General features: G+C 30.1%; 1 protein-coding gene and 1 long non-coding RNA gene across 4 annotated transcripts in view; one reads left to right on the top strand and one right to left on the bottom strand.

The window, feature by feature from the left end:
- Window positions 1-14,004, top strand: part of LOC136984349 (A-type potassium channel modulatory protein DPP6-like) — a 37,969-nt gene that overhangs the window by 6,977 nt on the left and 16,988 nt on the right. The window contains exon 2 of one of the 3 annotated variants that reach the window (XM_067281298.1): window positions 6,905-7,006. In XM_067281298.1, the coding sequence (XP_067137399.1) occupies window positions 6,932-7,006 (75 nt within the window). In that variant the 5' untranslated portion in view covers window positions 6,905-6,931. Of the gene's footprint in view, window positions 1-6,904; window positions 7,007-7,854; window positions 8,002-13,777; window positions 13,937-14,004 lie in introns of those variants that run through there. The other 2 variants (XM_067281297.1, XM_067281300.1) reach the window with 2 other exon arrangements.
- The window catches only part of LOC136984351 (uncharacterized), a 45,114-nt gene continuing 40,824 nt past the window's right edge, over window positions 9,715-14,004 (bottom strand). The window contains exon 2 of the long non-coding RNA XR_010882177.1: window positions 9,715-10,041. This is a non-coding gene — a long non-coding RNA (uncharacterized lncRNA). The remainder of the gene's footprint in view (window positions 10,042-14,004) is intronic.

Below are 14,004 nucleotides of genomic sequence, written 5' to 3'. Positions count from 1 at the left end.
TAAAGTATCTAAACCTGTTCAAAACGGAAATATTCGGTACCGTGAGATTCCGGTTTACACAGGTTTCACTGTATTTAAAAGTTAAATACGACTTGTATTTAATTTACTATACAATAATTTACTTTACTAATAATATTTATTACGTCTCCCTATTGTCAATAAAGTATGCAACTATTTCAAAAGTTGTTAATTACTATTGTTTGTATTTGTAAATTGCAAATATACTTTGTAATTTAGTATCTTTGTGTTTGAAAATTGACAAATTTGTTTTACTAATTACATTATTATTGTTTTTATTAACGTAAATGTTTTCGTAATTATTTCAAATATATAACTTCTAAAAGTACGAATTGCTAATAAATGGAAAATATAAAAAAATACAGTAAGAAAAGACATTTTAAATGTAATTTTGTATTTAAAAAGAATAAAAATAGAACTTATAGTTTTGTTCAGTCATGTGTGAGGGTAGTTTTATATCTTTCGAAAACTAAATAAATATACTTACATAAAAGAACTCTGTTAATACTTTCTTCAATTTTACTTCTCCAACAAATGCGATGTCTCGAAGAAAGCTTAGAAAGAAAGTTATAAACTTGAAATTTTCAAAATATATATATATATTTTTAAATATTAAAATTCGTTCACGTAACACATTGCCAAAAATCAGATTTATCTGTTCTTTCTTTGTTCTGTGAAACTTTCGAATTGGATAAGATAGAAATTTCTTTGATGGCAACGACATTCAAGGACTTTATGGCCAGCTTTAACTTTCCCTGGTTTGATCTTCAGTAACAAGGATCTACGCTCGATATTATCGAAGTGTTTGCGAGAATAAAGGAGAACAGTGCGCCAAAATATACCCTAATTACGACGATCCGGAATAGATTCGATTCTGAATCCCTCGTGAAGATATGGTGATCCTGCTCAGCCTTTCTGCATAAAACGTTAGCATTTTCTTAAACAGTCACATGTTAGAAGAGCATAGCATATTAAAACACAACTGATCATTAAAATTAAAAAAAAAAAAGAAAATGCACTGTCTAGTATATAAATTTGACATTAACCTAAAGCAAGTCAAGCTATTACTTAAAATGAGTTGTTAAAATATTTTGTCGTATTTTATATATTGTTTAATTAAATAATAACATAAAAGAATAATAGACTGTACTCGTATTATATTTGGCTTCGATAATATTTCAAACAAGAATACATTAATTTACATAAAGTTAATTAAATTGCCATTTTTGAATACTTAAAGTTAGAAAATATAAACTAGAGACTAAAACAAGATTATTAATTTTTTATTTAATCAAAGAAGAAACAGTCTGTCCAAAATATTTTTGAAACCTGCTTTATTTCATATCACGTGTTCCAGAACACCCTTTGACGACCGGACCTTTCCTTCGAGGCTACTAGACCGTCGGGTAAAAATCGTTCTTTTAAAAACACATAAAAAGCGTCCAATTAAAATAATAAAATTAAAAATCGGACTAGCGGGTCTTACATACATCTTCAGGTTCTATCCTATCCAGTAAGGGACTTCCACATATTGATATCCATGTGAGGAGCGCTGTTTAATGTAGATTTCGGCGATAGCCCTCTGGTGACGAATTAACGCATAAATTTTTAATTGTTCAGTTCCGTCTTTAGGAAATTTTTATTTAATCGAAGCGGGTTTCAAAAATATTTTGGACAGACTGTGTCTTCTTTGATTAAATAAAAATTTCCTAAAGACGGAACTCAACAAGGTTATTAATATTAAAAAAAACAATAAATTATGACTTTAATGATTTGGTTAATAATAATAATATGATACATGTATCTTTTCGGCATTCTTTGTTAAATTATTCTTCGAAATTAAATTGTTTTAGAATATTTCAAAATGTGTATTTCAGTTACGATTTTTATGATTAAAATGTTTTATTATATTGTTGGTTTCTTTTTCAATATAAATTAGCGTTTATATTGAAAAAGAAACCAGCGTTTCAATGAAATGAATTAACCATTTCCATTTATCTCGCATGACTATGGTAGCAAGAAATTTCTCTATAGGGAATCCGCGTTTGAATATGATTCATTTCGTTCTCGGAGTTTTCTTTCCCATTTTGTACTTATACAGACAAATTCCATTGCACTTCAGTTCTCTCGTAATAAGCAAAACTATCGTCGATATAACTTGAGAACACTCAAATTTTCAATCACATTCCCGTCCAATTATTTAACATTTAAATGGTCCGTTTTATTTAAGATGATAACATCTGTCAAATCATGTATACCTCAGATAAAAATTCAATCTAGTCGATCCGTAAATTGGATTTCTCTTTGAAAGGCATTCTATTTGCTGCCCAGCACAAGATATGATTTTTTGAATTCATTTCATTATGTTTTTTCTTTTTTTCGTTGTTGAAGTCAGTTTTATTTTTAACTTGACGCATGATATTTCTAGTCAAATAACCTCGTGGCAGAATTCACACAAGTCAATGAAAGTTTTTATTTAATTGTTCATCTTAAATCACCAATCAAATTTAAAATACGGATTTAATAATATAACGTATTTGAAATCAAATTCTGTATTTAAATTTCTATGGTTAGATAATGTTAATCAAATTATTGTTCGGAAGTTAAACAAGGAGCACTTCTTATATTCTACTCTATTTTATAATTTGCCCATTTTGTTATGTTACTGACCTTTTCCATGTCAAACTGTAATTCAATATTGCATTACAGTTTGATATGGAATTAATATTTATCTATTTTATTAGTTTTTACTGCTGATAATTTTCAGATTATTAAGTGAGTTGTAGCATATCCTTTTGTAATAGTATAGGTTTTTGTTTTCATTTCTCGTCCATGGAGTCTAGCTATCCGAAATGGAAAAATATAATCAAATGACCCTTCAAAAGATTGTTTTCTTAGAATAGAGAAAAATAATGAACGGTGCAATATGTCTAATTACATTTTCAATATTTCTGTGAGCTATTAATCCTTGCTTAATTATGATAAGTTTTAGATCTTATCGTGACATTTAACATTTATCTCGGATCAACTAGTAACCCGGGACGCCCTCTAGTGGGCGTTCTAGCAGCAGCGATGTCATTCCGTGGTATAAATAATAAATTCATATTACAAATAAAAATAATAATATACTGAATTTCTCATGGCGTAGCCTACTAAAACGCAGTCAAAAACGCAAAAAACCGCATTTATTGTTATTTTAATATTGTTACGCAAAAAAAAACTAAATTTATTGTTAATTTAAATAATAGCTAGGGGCGCCTCTAGTGGCCGTTTTTGGCATACCGTGACAGAGACTGCCCAGTTTTTTTCAGTTTTTTATAGTATATGTGATATTTAATAGAATATTTTATGATAACTGTTATTATGTAAGAATGTAAAAATATTTAAAAGAATTATCAAAAATAACATATAGACACATTGAATATTGACCTAATCTATGAAATCTCCTTTCTCTTTGAAGAATTGGATTCGAATTTAGATCTGTGTGATTTTCAATCAAATTTAACCCTTTCCCTCCAATACTGTTATTTATGAAATTAATAATCTCAATTTTTGTTATTTTTGTATGATTTTTTTTCAATAAATTTGAAATTAATAATCTCAATTTTTGTTATTTTTGTATGATTTTTTTTTCAATAAATTTGAAATTCTCCATGTTGCAAAGTAAATATTCTCCCCAAAAAACCATGTAATTATGCAATATCATTATTTCTACTACTGTTAACTTATCATCGAATGAGAGAAATGGAAAAAAATGTTTTAAAAAGTTGTTTACTTGTCACTCTGAGAGAAAAACCCTGAAAATTTCACTTAAATTTTCATGAAAATCTGATGGATTTTTTTTTTTTTTTTTTGAAATTCCTGAAATTGCTCCTTCACGATCCATCCGAATCCATAATAAGCATAAAAGGTCTTCTAGTCGGCAGATGGTCCGATCCGATTTCCATAAATTATCACGAGTAGCGCAAACTGGGTCGTCATTTCTTATACTGATCGATCCCATTGACCGTCAGACGATTCATAATGGGCAAAACTGTGCCCGGCCACGTGACCTTAATATTTTAGTGCCTCCGTTGAAAACACAATCAATAAAGATTTCATTGCTTACAAGGCGAAAAGTATAAAATTAAATAGAAGTAATCGCTTATTTTTTAATTCTGTTACACTTAAAGTAAACATTTATCGAAATAGTAAAAGGGTTCGTAACAGATTTAAGAATTTTTATAGGAAAAAGAAATTAAATCTGTTATTCCGTAATATTTCGATCAACCGTTATCTATTTGATAAATCATTGTGTGCTTTTTAAAGATACATTACTCTATGAGATATTTAATATATAATCTTATTAAGGAAATATGCTTTACTCAAACTGAAATGTGATTACGGGACAAATCATCTTCAGTAATAAAATTTCATGTTTGTGACGTCTTTACCAACATTGCTCGTCGAGTGACGTTATTTAACTTGACACTTTCATAGAAAGCAATTTTTGATGTATCAATAAATTATGAAGTCATTCTCAAGTTATTTCCTCTTTTCAAAATAACTTTTTCGTCGTAAATTTTCAATATTAATATTATTTTCTATTAAAATATAAATTACAATGAAAAAAGGATACGCTCTTAATTCAAAATATCGATGTAGCATCAGATGTAACTTGGCATCTCTGGAATGTTAAAAGCATTCTGCTTTTAACATTCCAGAGATTTCTTGAATTTCTCAAGAAATTAAACACAGTTAAACTTCGATGTAACGCCAACATTTGCCCACCTCCAAAGTTGGCACTAAAACGAAGGGCTCAATCAGTGGCGTAGCGAACATAACTGGCGCCCGGGGCATAACTGGCGCCCGACACTTTATTGGCGCCCCTCTCCCCGTCCAGAAACACATATAATTTGTCTTGGAGACCATTTGGGCGCCCCTCTGAGAGTGGCGCCCGATGCATGATAACCCCTCTGAGAGTGGCGTCCCTTGCACCCCCTCGCTACGCTACTGGGCTCAATGAGTCGGAAAATCTATGATTTGGTGATAACAATGCTCTTTGAATTGAAAAAACACAAAAGCCAAAGCATTCTCTATTTGCTATTTAAGCTGAAGATCCGTTTGTATTTACTGGCGTTCTATTAGGGTGGCACTATAATGAGGTTTGACTGCGTTCAAGAAGCTTGCAATATGGTTTCGACTCGGGAAGATCAAATCAGATTTATAAATTGCATTGTAGAGACTGAATTGTAAAATGTATACGTCGACATTTATTGTTCTCGTATTGTTGGCCCAATATAATGTTAAATGTTAAACGTTATATTAATATTTAACTATCATCGAATTGTATCGTAGGGCTTCGTGTTGGAATACGTAATATTTAATAATTACTATTATGAATTTGCACATAGTTTATCACATTTCTCCTTATTATACAAGATACAAGATAAAATATGAATGATTGTAAACAGACAATTCGGAATAACCGTCATGCCGTATTTAAGGTTACGCTTTAAATGTATGCAAATTGTTATATTCAGTTATTAGTTATTAATTCTCGTAGTATTAAATCTGATTACCGTGTCAATCACGTACTGTCAAACAGAGATTAGCCACAAAGAAGCCATTCACTGACACTACATTTAATAATTTGATTAAAGTTGCATTGTTCAGTTTTGATAATTTACTTTATACTATTTAAAGGTAATCTATTTATTGAATTTAATTAAAATCAACATTACGGTAATAATATACGCGTTAGAAAGTTAAAATAAAATTACCCATTTTTAAATTATAATATGAATTTAGTTATTTTAATTAGCAACAGATGTCACTAAATGTAATTTATTCCCCCTTTTTCGGTAGCTTTCTCATCTGAAAACTATAAGTAAATTGTAAATAATTAAGTCATTAAACAGTATAATTTTTAGTTCCTTGTGTATTGACACAAATTCATTTTGGCGAAGAGAAAGTAACTTTTAAAGCAGCTATAACGCTTTCTATCTGTTCATTTAATCAAGGAAAACACTCGTTTAGTATTGTGATTAACACAAAACTTCACCAGCAACGTTTTTAATACGAAGGAGACAAATACAGAATACACTACAGTAGTGTGGACACGTTCTTTCTATACAGAAACAAGGCAAGTCGGGAGGTTCCTGTGTCCAGTTAGAGCTAATTAAATAATACCCGTAGGAAGAACACGCGTGTACAATGGATTAATTCCAATATTTAGAAGATCCACTCGAGTTCAAATTTGTTTAAACATAAGAAATTCCTTTATAAAATCGATAATTACGGTGAAGTTAATAAACAACCAATCCAAGAATTGAAAATTGTGTTAACGTAAAATAAATGGCGGAATAATACTGATATAAACCTTCTGTACATCACTTTTCTGGTGGCTCTCTCGAGCAGGCAAACCACTCTCTGTAAGTTTCGGATATTTCGGATCGATAATACTGTATACAACAGGAAAAAAAATCCAAATACTAAAAGCATCATAAATTTCATCTTAAGTTAGATGTTTACAACTTAAACTTTAAAAAAATAACATGAAAATATATAAAATTCTTACGTATATTTTTAATAATTAGTAATGTCAATCTATCAATTGTACTAAACAGATGTTACGCTGCCAGCTTAATTCGGCAGATGATTATTTTTTTTTTATTCACACGACTCCGGGGCAAAAATTTTTAATTTTGATAGAAACTTCGGAAAATATTTTTCCCTTTTTCTTCTGATATTCGATAAAAAGAAAAGATTTCTTTTTTTAAATATCTCCCGTTCGATTTTTGTATAAGTATGGAATTAAAATACTAAATAGATAATGTATTAATCTTATGTAGAAAATATAATTTTGTTTGTTTTTTTTCTGCTTTTTTTCCTTCATGAATTTTAGATTGAAAAATGCAATTTTCTTCGAGGAATGGGAGAAGATATCCAAAAGGATAAATCAATCAGTCAGAGTGAAATGGATGCCCTTCTATTAGGAAGAACAAAAGTAAGTTGTAAATATACAAATCGAACATTTAATTTAGTGAAAAAAACGATAAAAAAAAGAAAAAAGATAAAAAATCAAAGACGATTCAATTTTTCAATTTTAACACGAATTTCTGGCTTTAATTTTAATCTACAGTCAGCACCTTTCAAATGTACGAATTGTCAGAAGTTGTAATAATTAATCTGTCAACGTACAGATCTTCGAACGTGCCCGCTTGTCTCTATAAATGTTCGAGTCGAACTTGTTATTATTAATCGATAAAAGCTTGGCGCATACTTCCGAAATAAATAAATATACTAACTCAGCAATAAAGTTTAGTTTTAATTGATTTTAACGGGGGGGGGAATGATATATAAGTCGACTATTTTTCACAGATTAATTAATATACACCACAATCGTTTTTAAAAAATTGTTGCTGCGGTAGTATACTCCGATGAAGGCGTCGTTACGGCGCCACGTTTAGTTACGAAAAGCGAAGATTTACCGGAAACTCAATTAACCGTATTAGTTTGGGAATTAGAGACGGAGAAGCTATTACTAAAGTCATTTTCCCTTATAAATATTTAAATTTCGATGGGGGAGAACAAGACTGTAAACTTTCTGGAAGGTGGAATAAGTTTAATTTTTAATTTTCCCTTCTTCGTGTTGCATTAGCGACAAGGATAATGCCGTTGTATACGACCTTTTTTTTTAAGGATTGGATGACGTTCCCGCTACGGATTTCAATAAGTTTCGATAGGGAAAGTTTTGCCATGGATAAAAACAAAAGTATTGCTGCGATGTGAGTGGACGAAACGGCAGTCGATGTGTGTGGTACCACGTGGTCTGTCGTGCGTCATAACAGAGACAGTCGGGCTCGATGTAACACAGTCAGAACCATCAACATGAACTACTCTAGTGGTGCCACTAGTGTGCCCAGTAGGGGAAGAAGTGGCAACTGGCGCGACGACAACGAAAAAAAGAAAGTGGACCCTACCTTTAGCGAACAGTTAGCTGTAAGTAGTTATTTTTCTGGTAACTTTGCGTCGAATTCGTTCCCACGTCCTTAGACTACGGACACTTTATCCGGCCCTCCCCACTTTGTAATTTCTTCGCTGTTTCGGGCTCGTATTCGAGGATTTAAAAGCATTTTAAATCTGTTTATTTACGAAATTTGTTAGTTATCATCGGTTTTCTTAAAAAACCAATTTAGATGATGGATAGCGTTAGCAAGGTAGTTCGGCTATATATAAACTGTTTGCAATTAAATTATGAGGCTATGAAAATGTTTATGCCGCTGTATGTACATCTATTTTTAGAGTTTGTTTCCAGCGCTTCCGATTTTGTAACGTTCTCATAGTTTTTTTAAGATTAGAAAATTTGAAATTTCATTATAAATTTCAAATTTTCTAATGAAATTTAAGTGTAATTAATGGCAAAAGTATATCTTTTAAACTTTTACATTAAAAGTTCTTTAGAAGCTTTGGAAAAATTTAAAAGATACTTTGCCTTTATAAAATTTCTGTAAAGATCAGTTAATGTTTAGAAATAGTAATTGAATTTAACAAAAATAAAAAGTGATGAATAATTCTGTGACGTTGCTTCTTTATGCTATTTTTTCTGTTTTTTTTTATCTAACAAATCTCGATAAATTCTCGATTAAAAAACAAGGAAAAAGTGAAGCTTCACAATCTCGTGTTAAATTCCGTTTGACATTGACGATAAGTGTTGGGAGCACGTAAGACTTTTATTTAAACTCGCATCGCTTCTTAAAACTTATTAAAGCTCCTATCACGTGATAAATTAACACTTGGACAAATTTCGCCATATTATTTGGAAAATTTCATTGAAGTAAAAGAAAAAAAAGAGCTGCATCGCTAGGGTATCATCTCCGGGGATTTGGTGGAAGGCATACACAGGCTAACGTATTTGGCATCCCCCTACCATTCTATTATTGTTCGCTTCTCTTTTGAATTATTCATGGACCCATCGCTATATATTGATAGAAGGACATGTTTGTTGGAAATTAATGTGTCATTCCGATTGGATAAATAGAGTGGATGCGGTACCCGGGTGCATTAAGTCCACCCCTTCTGTGTACTATCAGTTAGAGAGTTTGAGTCTGTTAATGATTTATCTGTTGTCTTTTTTCCCTGTTCTGGGAAAATTGGATTATTAATAACACCGGCTTAACTTTTGTCAACTTTGTTTTGCCGAGATAATCGCTAATACAATTAGTGCCACTTTCACACGTGTGTTAAACGCGCGTGCAAATATTCCGGCCACAAATAGAATTTCGCGTATTAAATCTCGAAAGAGGTTCGAAATCGTTTTTCGAATAAATATAACGAGGCTTTTCATTACGTGTGTGGCATTCTTTAACGTAGAATTAAATATAGAAAGCTGTTATAAGTTCTTCGTTTCGACACTACTCGCACGATACGATGATAAAATGTTTCCGTTCCAAGTTATATTAAAGATTTTTAATGGCAAAATTAAGTGAAACCGAGGAGTTTAGATGTTTATTATCTTAAAAAATATATTTATTGATATTTTAGAAAGCGATCAAATATCGGAATCGATAGAATTGAAAGGGAAGTGAGGAAACAAAAATTACCTAAAAGCTGAGCTCAGCCATATTTCTCGGAAAATATGCTGAGGTAAGAAGAGGATAAAGAAACGAAAAAGTACTTTCGCTCTAATTGTTAACGGAAAAAAAAAGCGAAAGATTTGATTAAATCTTTAATCTTTCGGAAACATCAGCACAAATCGTCCACCGATTATTGATTTATTTAAAGTTGAGAAGTTGGAAAGCTTCAACTTTCGTCCATCGCTTCTTCCCGTGACTAATTACAGTTTCCATTTGTTTCGCCGTGTAAGATAATTTGTTTAATCCTCTTACATATGTAACAGTTTAAAAAACAAGAAGAAAACCCAAGCAAGATATTGAATTAAAGATCAGTTTCAATGATAATAAATTCTTCGTTCCTCTAAATATCAAAGTGGGTCAAGTTAACTTTAATGTCCATTTTTCAACCTTTTATATGAGATTTTATCTGAAAATAGAAAACTTTTATGCAGTTTAATCATTAATATATATATAGTAAAATGTTAATATATAAAAGATCTATAAATATTATATATAATTTGTAACGTAGCGTAAAGGGCTTTAACAGTTATAACTGGATTAAAGGAGTTCCCAACATTACGAAAGGATTACGTGAAGTCGTAATAGGTTTTGTAGGACTTTCGATATTAATAATTGAAATTTGGAAAAGAATTTTCTGTAATATTTTTTTTTTTACATAAATTGTATAAACATAGGCGATGTATATCCTATTTTTGGTGCTAGGATTTCGGGGAACAAGGTCACTTCTCGTATTGTACAAAGCCTACTTATATGGTTAATTTAATCTATTCAAATTTTAAATTTGGTGGAGACATTTGACGTATGATATATAATATCGAAATATATTTATTAAATTGAAAAATAAGTTTAACGTTTAAGTAATAATGCAATAAATTTCTAAAATGCTTATTTATTTATTTATTTTTCCTCTTAACCGGAGTAATTTGAATTGTAAAAAATCTGCAAGCTTTTCTTAAATCACAAATATGCGATATTAAAATTTTGAAATATGATAGATATTACTCTTGTCCCAACAGAGTTGACAAAGAAGGATATTTCTCGATGGGACATGTGATAAATTATGTCTTTATGAAAATCATAATGTTTGGGAGAGTCATAAGTCACATTCTGCTGATATGGATAAAACGCGTTTAGGAGTTTAAAAGCAAATTTTAACCCCGAAATTTCCGAAATTTAACATAAAAGAAAGAGATTCCAAGACGAAATAATTCAATTATCATTTTAATTTACATTTTCGGAGTTTATTAGTTTAAAAAAAGTTAAGTTTTCTGGTTTGAAAGTATAAAAAAATAAATGATTCGAATTATCCACAATTCAGTTTGGTTTCGGCGATAAAGAAAAATTGGAGAAGGGGGGAAAACAAAATAAACTTACATATTGGCATTTTATCAAGTGTTTACTTGGCATAAAACAAGCTCAATACCATAATTAATTTCTTATTTTTCGACGAATTTATTTTATAAAGAATTAAATAAAGTAACAAATGTGAGAAAAGAGAGCGTCGAAAAACAAACACCATTTAGATAAAATGACTTTATTTCCAGAAAACAAGTCGGATGTAATGAGAAATTCTGGTTATCTGCCAACGATACGTCTGAATCGTCAGCAAAAGGTAGAATTGTATTAAAGGAAAGACGTCATTGATGTCCAGATTATGACATTGGCCCAGATTGTCGCCAGAGTGGCATATATCTCATCACTTAAACATTCCTTGTTGCGCCATTTATCGCTATACAAATCGGATTTCTTTTCTAATAAATTAAATAAATAAATAAATAAAACTCAGTTCGTCCGTATGTCTGAACTTAACAATTATTCACTTAAAAAATAATAATAAATATATCACAGTATCGACCGGAAAAAATTCTACAGTATAGATCTGTATTCCTCTAAACGCGATTTACGGCATTTGGGTTAAGATTCCTAAACGTGTAAGAATGAAGGCGTATCCGTATTAAATTAAAACGAACTCCGACCTTTTGTATACCTCCGGGATCATACTTGTCACGTGACTAATTCATAAATTCCATAATAAATGCCACACCCAGAATACACGAGATCGGAGGGAGGTTGCAACGATCATTTGTTTAACAAGGAAAGGACTGTAAAACTTTAACATATGTAATCTTTGCAAGAAAAGTAAAAAATGTATACAGTATTAGCAAATCTGTTGTCTGCAGAGAAGATAATATTACTCCTCTAGCTAGAGGCATAGTCATTTGTACTCTGTACAGTTTAACGTGTATATATACACACAAACACGTATATATAAATAGATTAATCTATCTTAAAAGCCTTTAGAGGAGTGAAAAAAATAATTATCATTTGTCATTCTCAATTTACGATTATCGTGCGTAAACACCTGGCAAGTCAAGTTTCTAGCTTTATTTTTAATTTTCCGACTATAACGAGTGAAGTATTTTTAACCTCACCACGTCTCGAAATATGATAATTTACGTATCTTAAATAATTTTGACAGTTTCAGGAACACATTAAATACGCTCCTGAGATGATATTTCTTCATTGTAATATAAAAATATTTGAATAATTATTAATTTGCCTACAGTAAACCGATAGAAAGTCTAGACTACAGATGTAAGAGACTGGATAAATGGACTTGAGGAATGATTTTTTTTTTTTTTTTTAATAAAAATATAAATTTTGGAGACCCTCAAATTTTACAAAAGTTTAAAAATTTGGAAGGGAGCCAAATAATTGTTTATATAAGAATATAATTTATTTAAGTTTTATTGTAATTATGTTTGTGTTTGCTCGAATATGAAAAGAAAAATGTAAAAAATGGATATTTTCCTCTTAGATAAGAGCATTTATTTTCTTATCTGATAAGACTACTGACTTTAAAATATAAACATCTTATAATAAGATCTTTGGAGAGTTGCATTATTATTATTATTATTATTTTCAATATTTTTTTTCTCTTTAAAAAAAAAAACTGTATTATTTCAACTTATATCTTCTTATTTATAAGACTTTAAAGCTAAATAAATTTGTGAATGTAACGAACATACACTTTAATCTACTTAAACTTTAGTAATATATTCGTTATTATCCCATTTGCCTCAATTATATTTTAAAAATATAATTAAAGCTAGGAAAAATTATCTTAATTAATAATAACGATATAAAACGCATTTTTAAGCTATAAAATAATTTTTAAAAGTAATAAACAATAATTTATCTTTTATTAATTTAAAAGTTTTTAACGTTTAACGTGGCGCCATCTGTTAGGTTAATTGTACACTAAAGTTATTCTCCTTTTTTCATTTTATGAAAATTAATTTACGTATTTTTATTTCCATGTTTATTTTAAAAACTTAACGTGTATAATCTTAATTTAATTTATATTGCTTTGAAATGTACTTTAAAGATAAACGTGGTTTAAAAAAAGCCTTTCTGTTTAACTTTATTCGTAAGATATACTTGAGATTTTCTTTGGTGACTGTGTGCGAAAATTGTCTCGTGGGATAAGGAGAATAACACGACTTTTAGAATACTGAAAAGAAGTTTTTGAATTTCCTGCGACATCTGTCAACAAAGAAAGCTTCTTTTGTACGTAGATGTTACTGTAAATATTTAATGCAACCAGTAAGATTTTTCCTTCAACATTTATTCATACGCGAAATTTATTTATTTTTTTTTAATATTTACGACATTATCCTTTATCCAAGCCGATTTTTTATAATTAATAATTCACAATTCAATTAAATTAATCGTAATAAGACGACTTTCGTGCTTTTGTATATTCGCATAAACAATAGCTTTATCACGCACCTCAGTTTAATATTTGAAGCATTCTGCGTATTAAATAATTAAAATTAACGCTTAAAACTTAAAAATTAAAATGAATAATTTCCTTATAAGTGAGCAGAACTGCAACAGATGGCGCTATCTACTCTGGGATTTTTTTTTAAGTACAAATTAAAATAATTACACGAAAATACTCGTTTAGTAGCACGAATGATTGAAAAGTACAATTCGTAATTAATTACGTATTAAGCGTTTTAATATCTCTAGTGGCATTAAGCATGGCAGAAATAATTGAATATTTAGTCATTAGATGGCGTTATATTCCATACATTAACAATAGTAGTGTTTGTACAGTACAAGTTATCGCTTTACTACATAGCAACGGCATATAGTATAATGTATGTCGTACACAAGACAGAAATAAACATCCACCAGTTGTCGCTAACAGGCAAAGCTTGTAAGGCAGAATTACTAGAGAGGATGACGAACAATATACAATAATGGGCGATCAACAATACATGTACGACGATGAGGTAATTCTAATTAATAATACTTAACGGTAATGAAGTCAATCTATCCCCTGTAAAGCGCTCTTTCCCGT

The sequence above is a fragment of the Centruroides vittatus genome, unplaced genomic scaffold (assembly GCF_030686945.1).
Source record: "Centruroides vittatus isolate TY-2023 unplaced genomic scaffold, ASM3068694v2 contig_914, whole genome shotgun sequence".
Classification (NCBI taxonomy): domain Eukaryota; kingdom Metazoa; phylum Arthropoda; class Arachnida; order Scorpiones; family Buthidae; genus Centruroides; species Centruroides vittatus.
The sequence above is the reverse complement of the archived record's forward strand: the minus strand, read 5'-3'. Positions and strand labels throughout refer to the sequence as shown.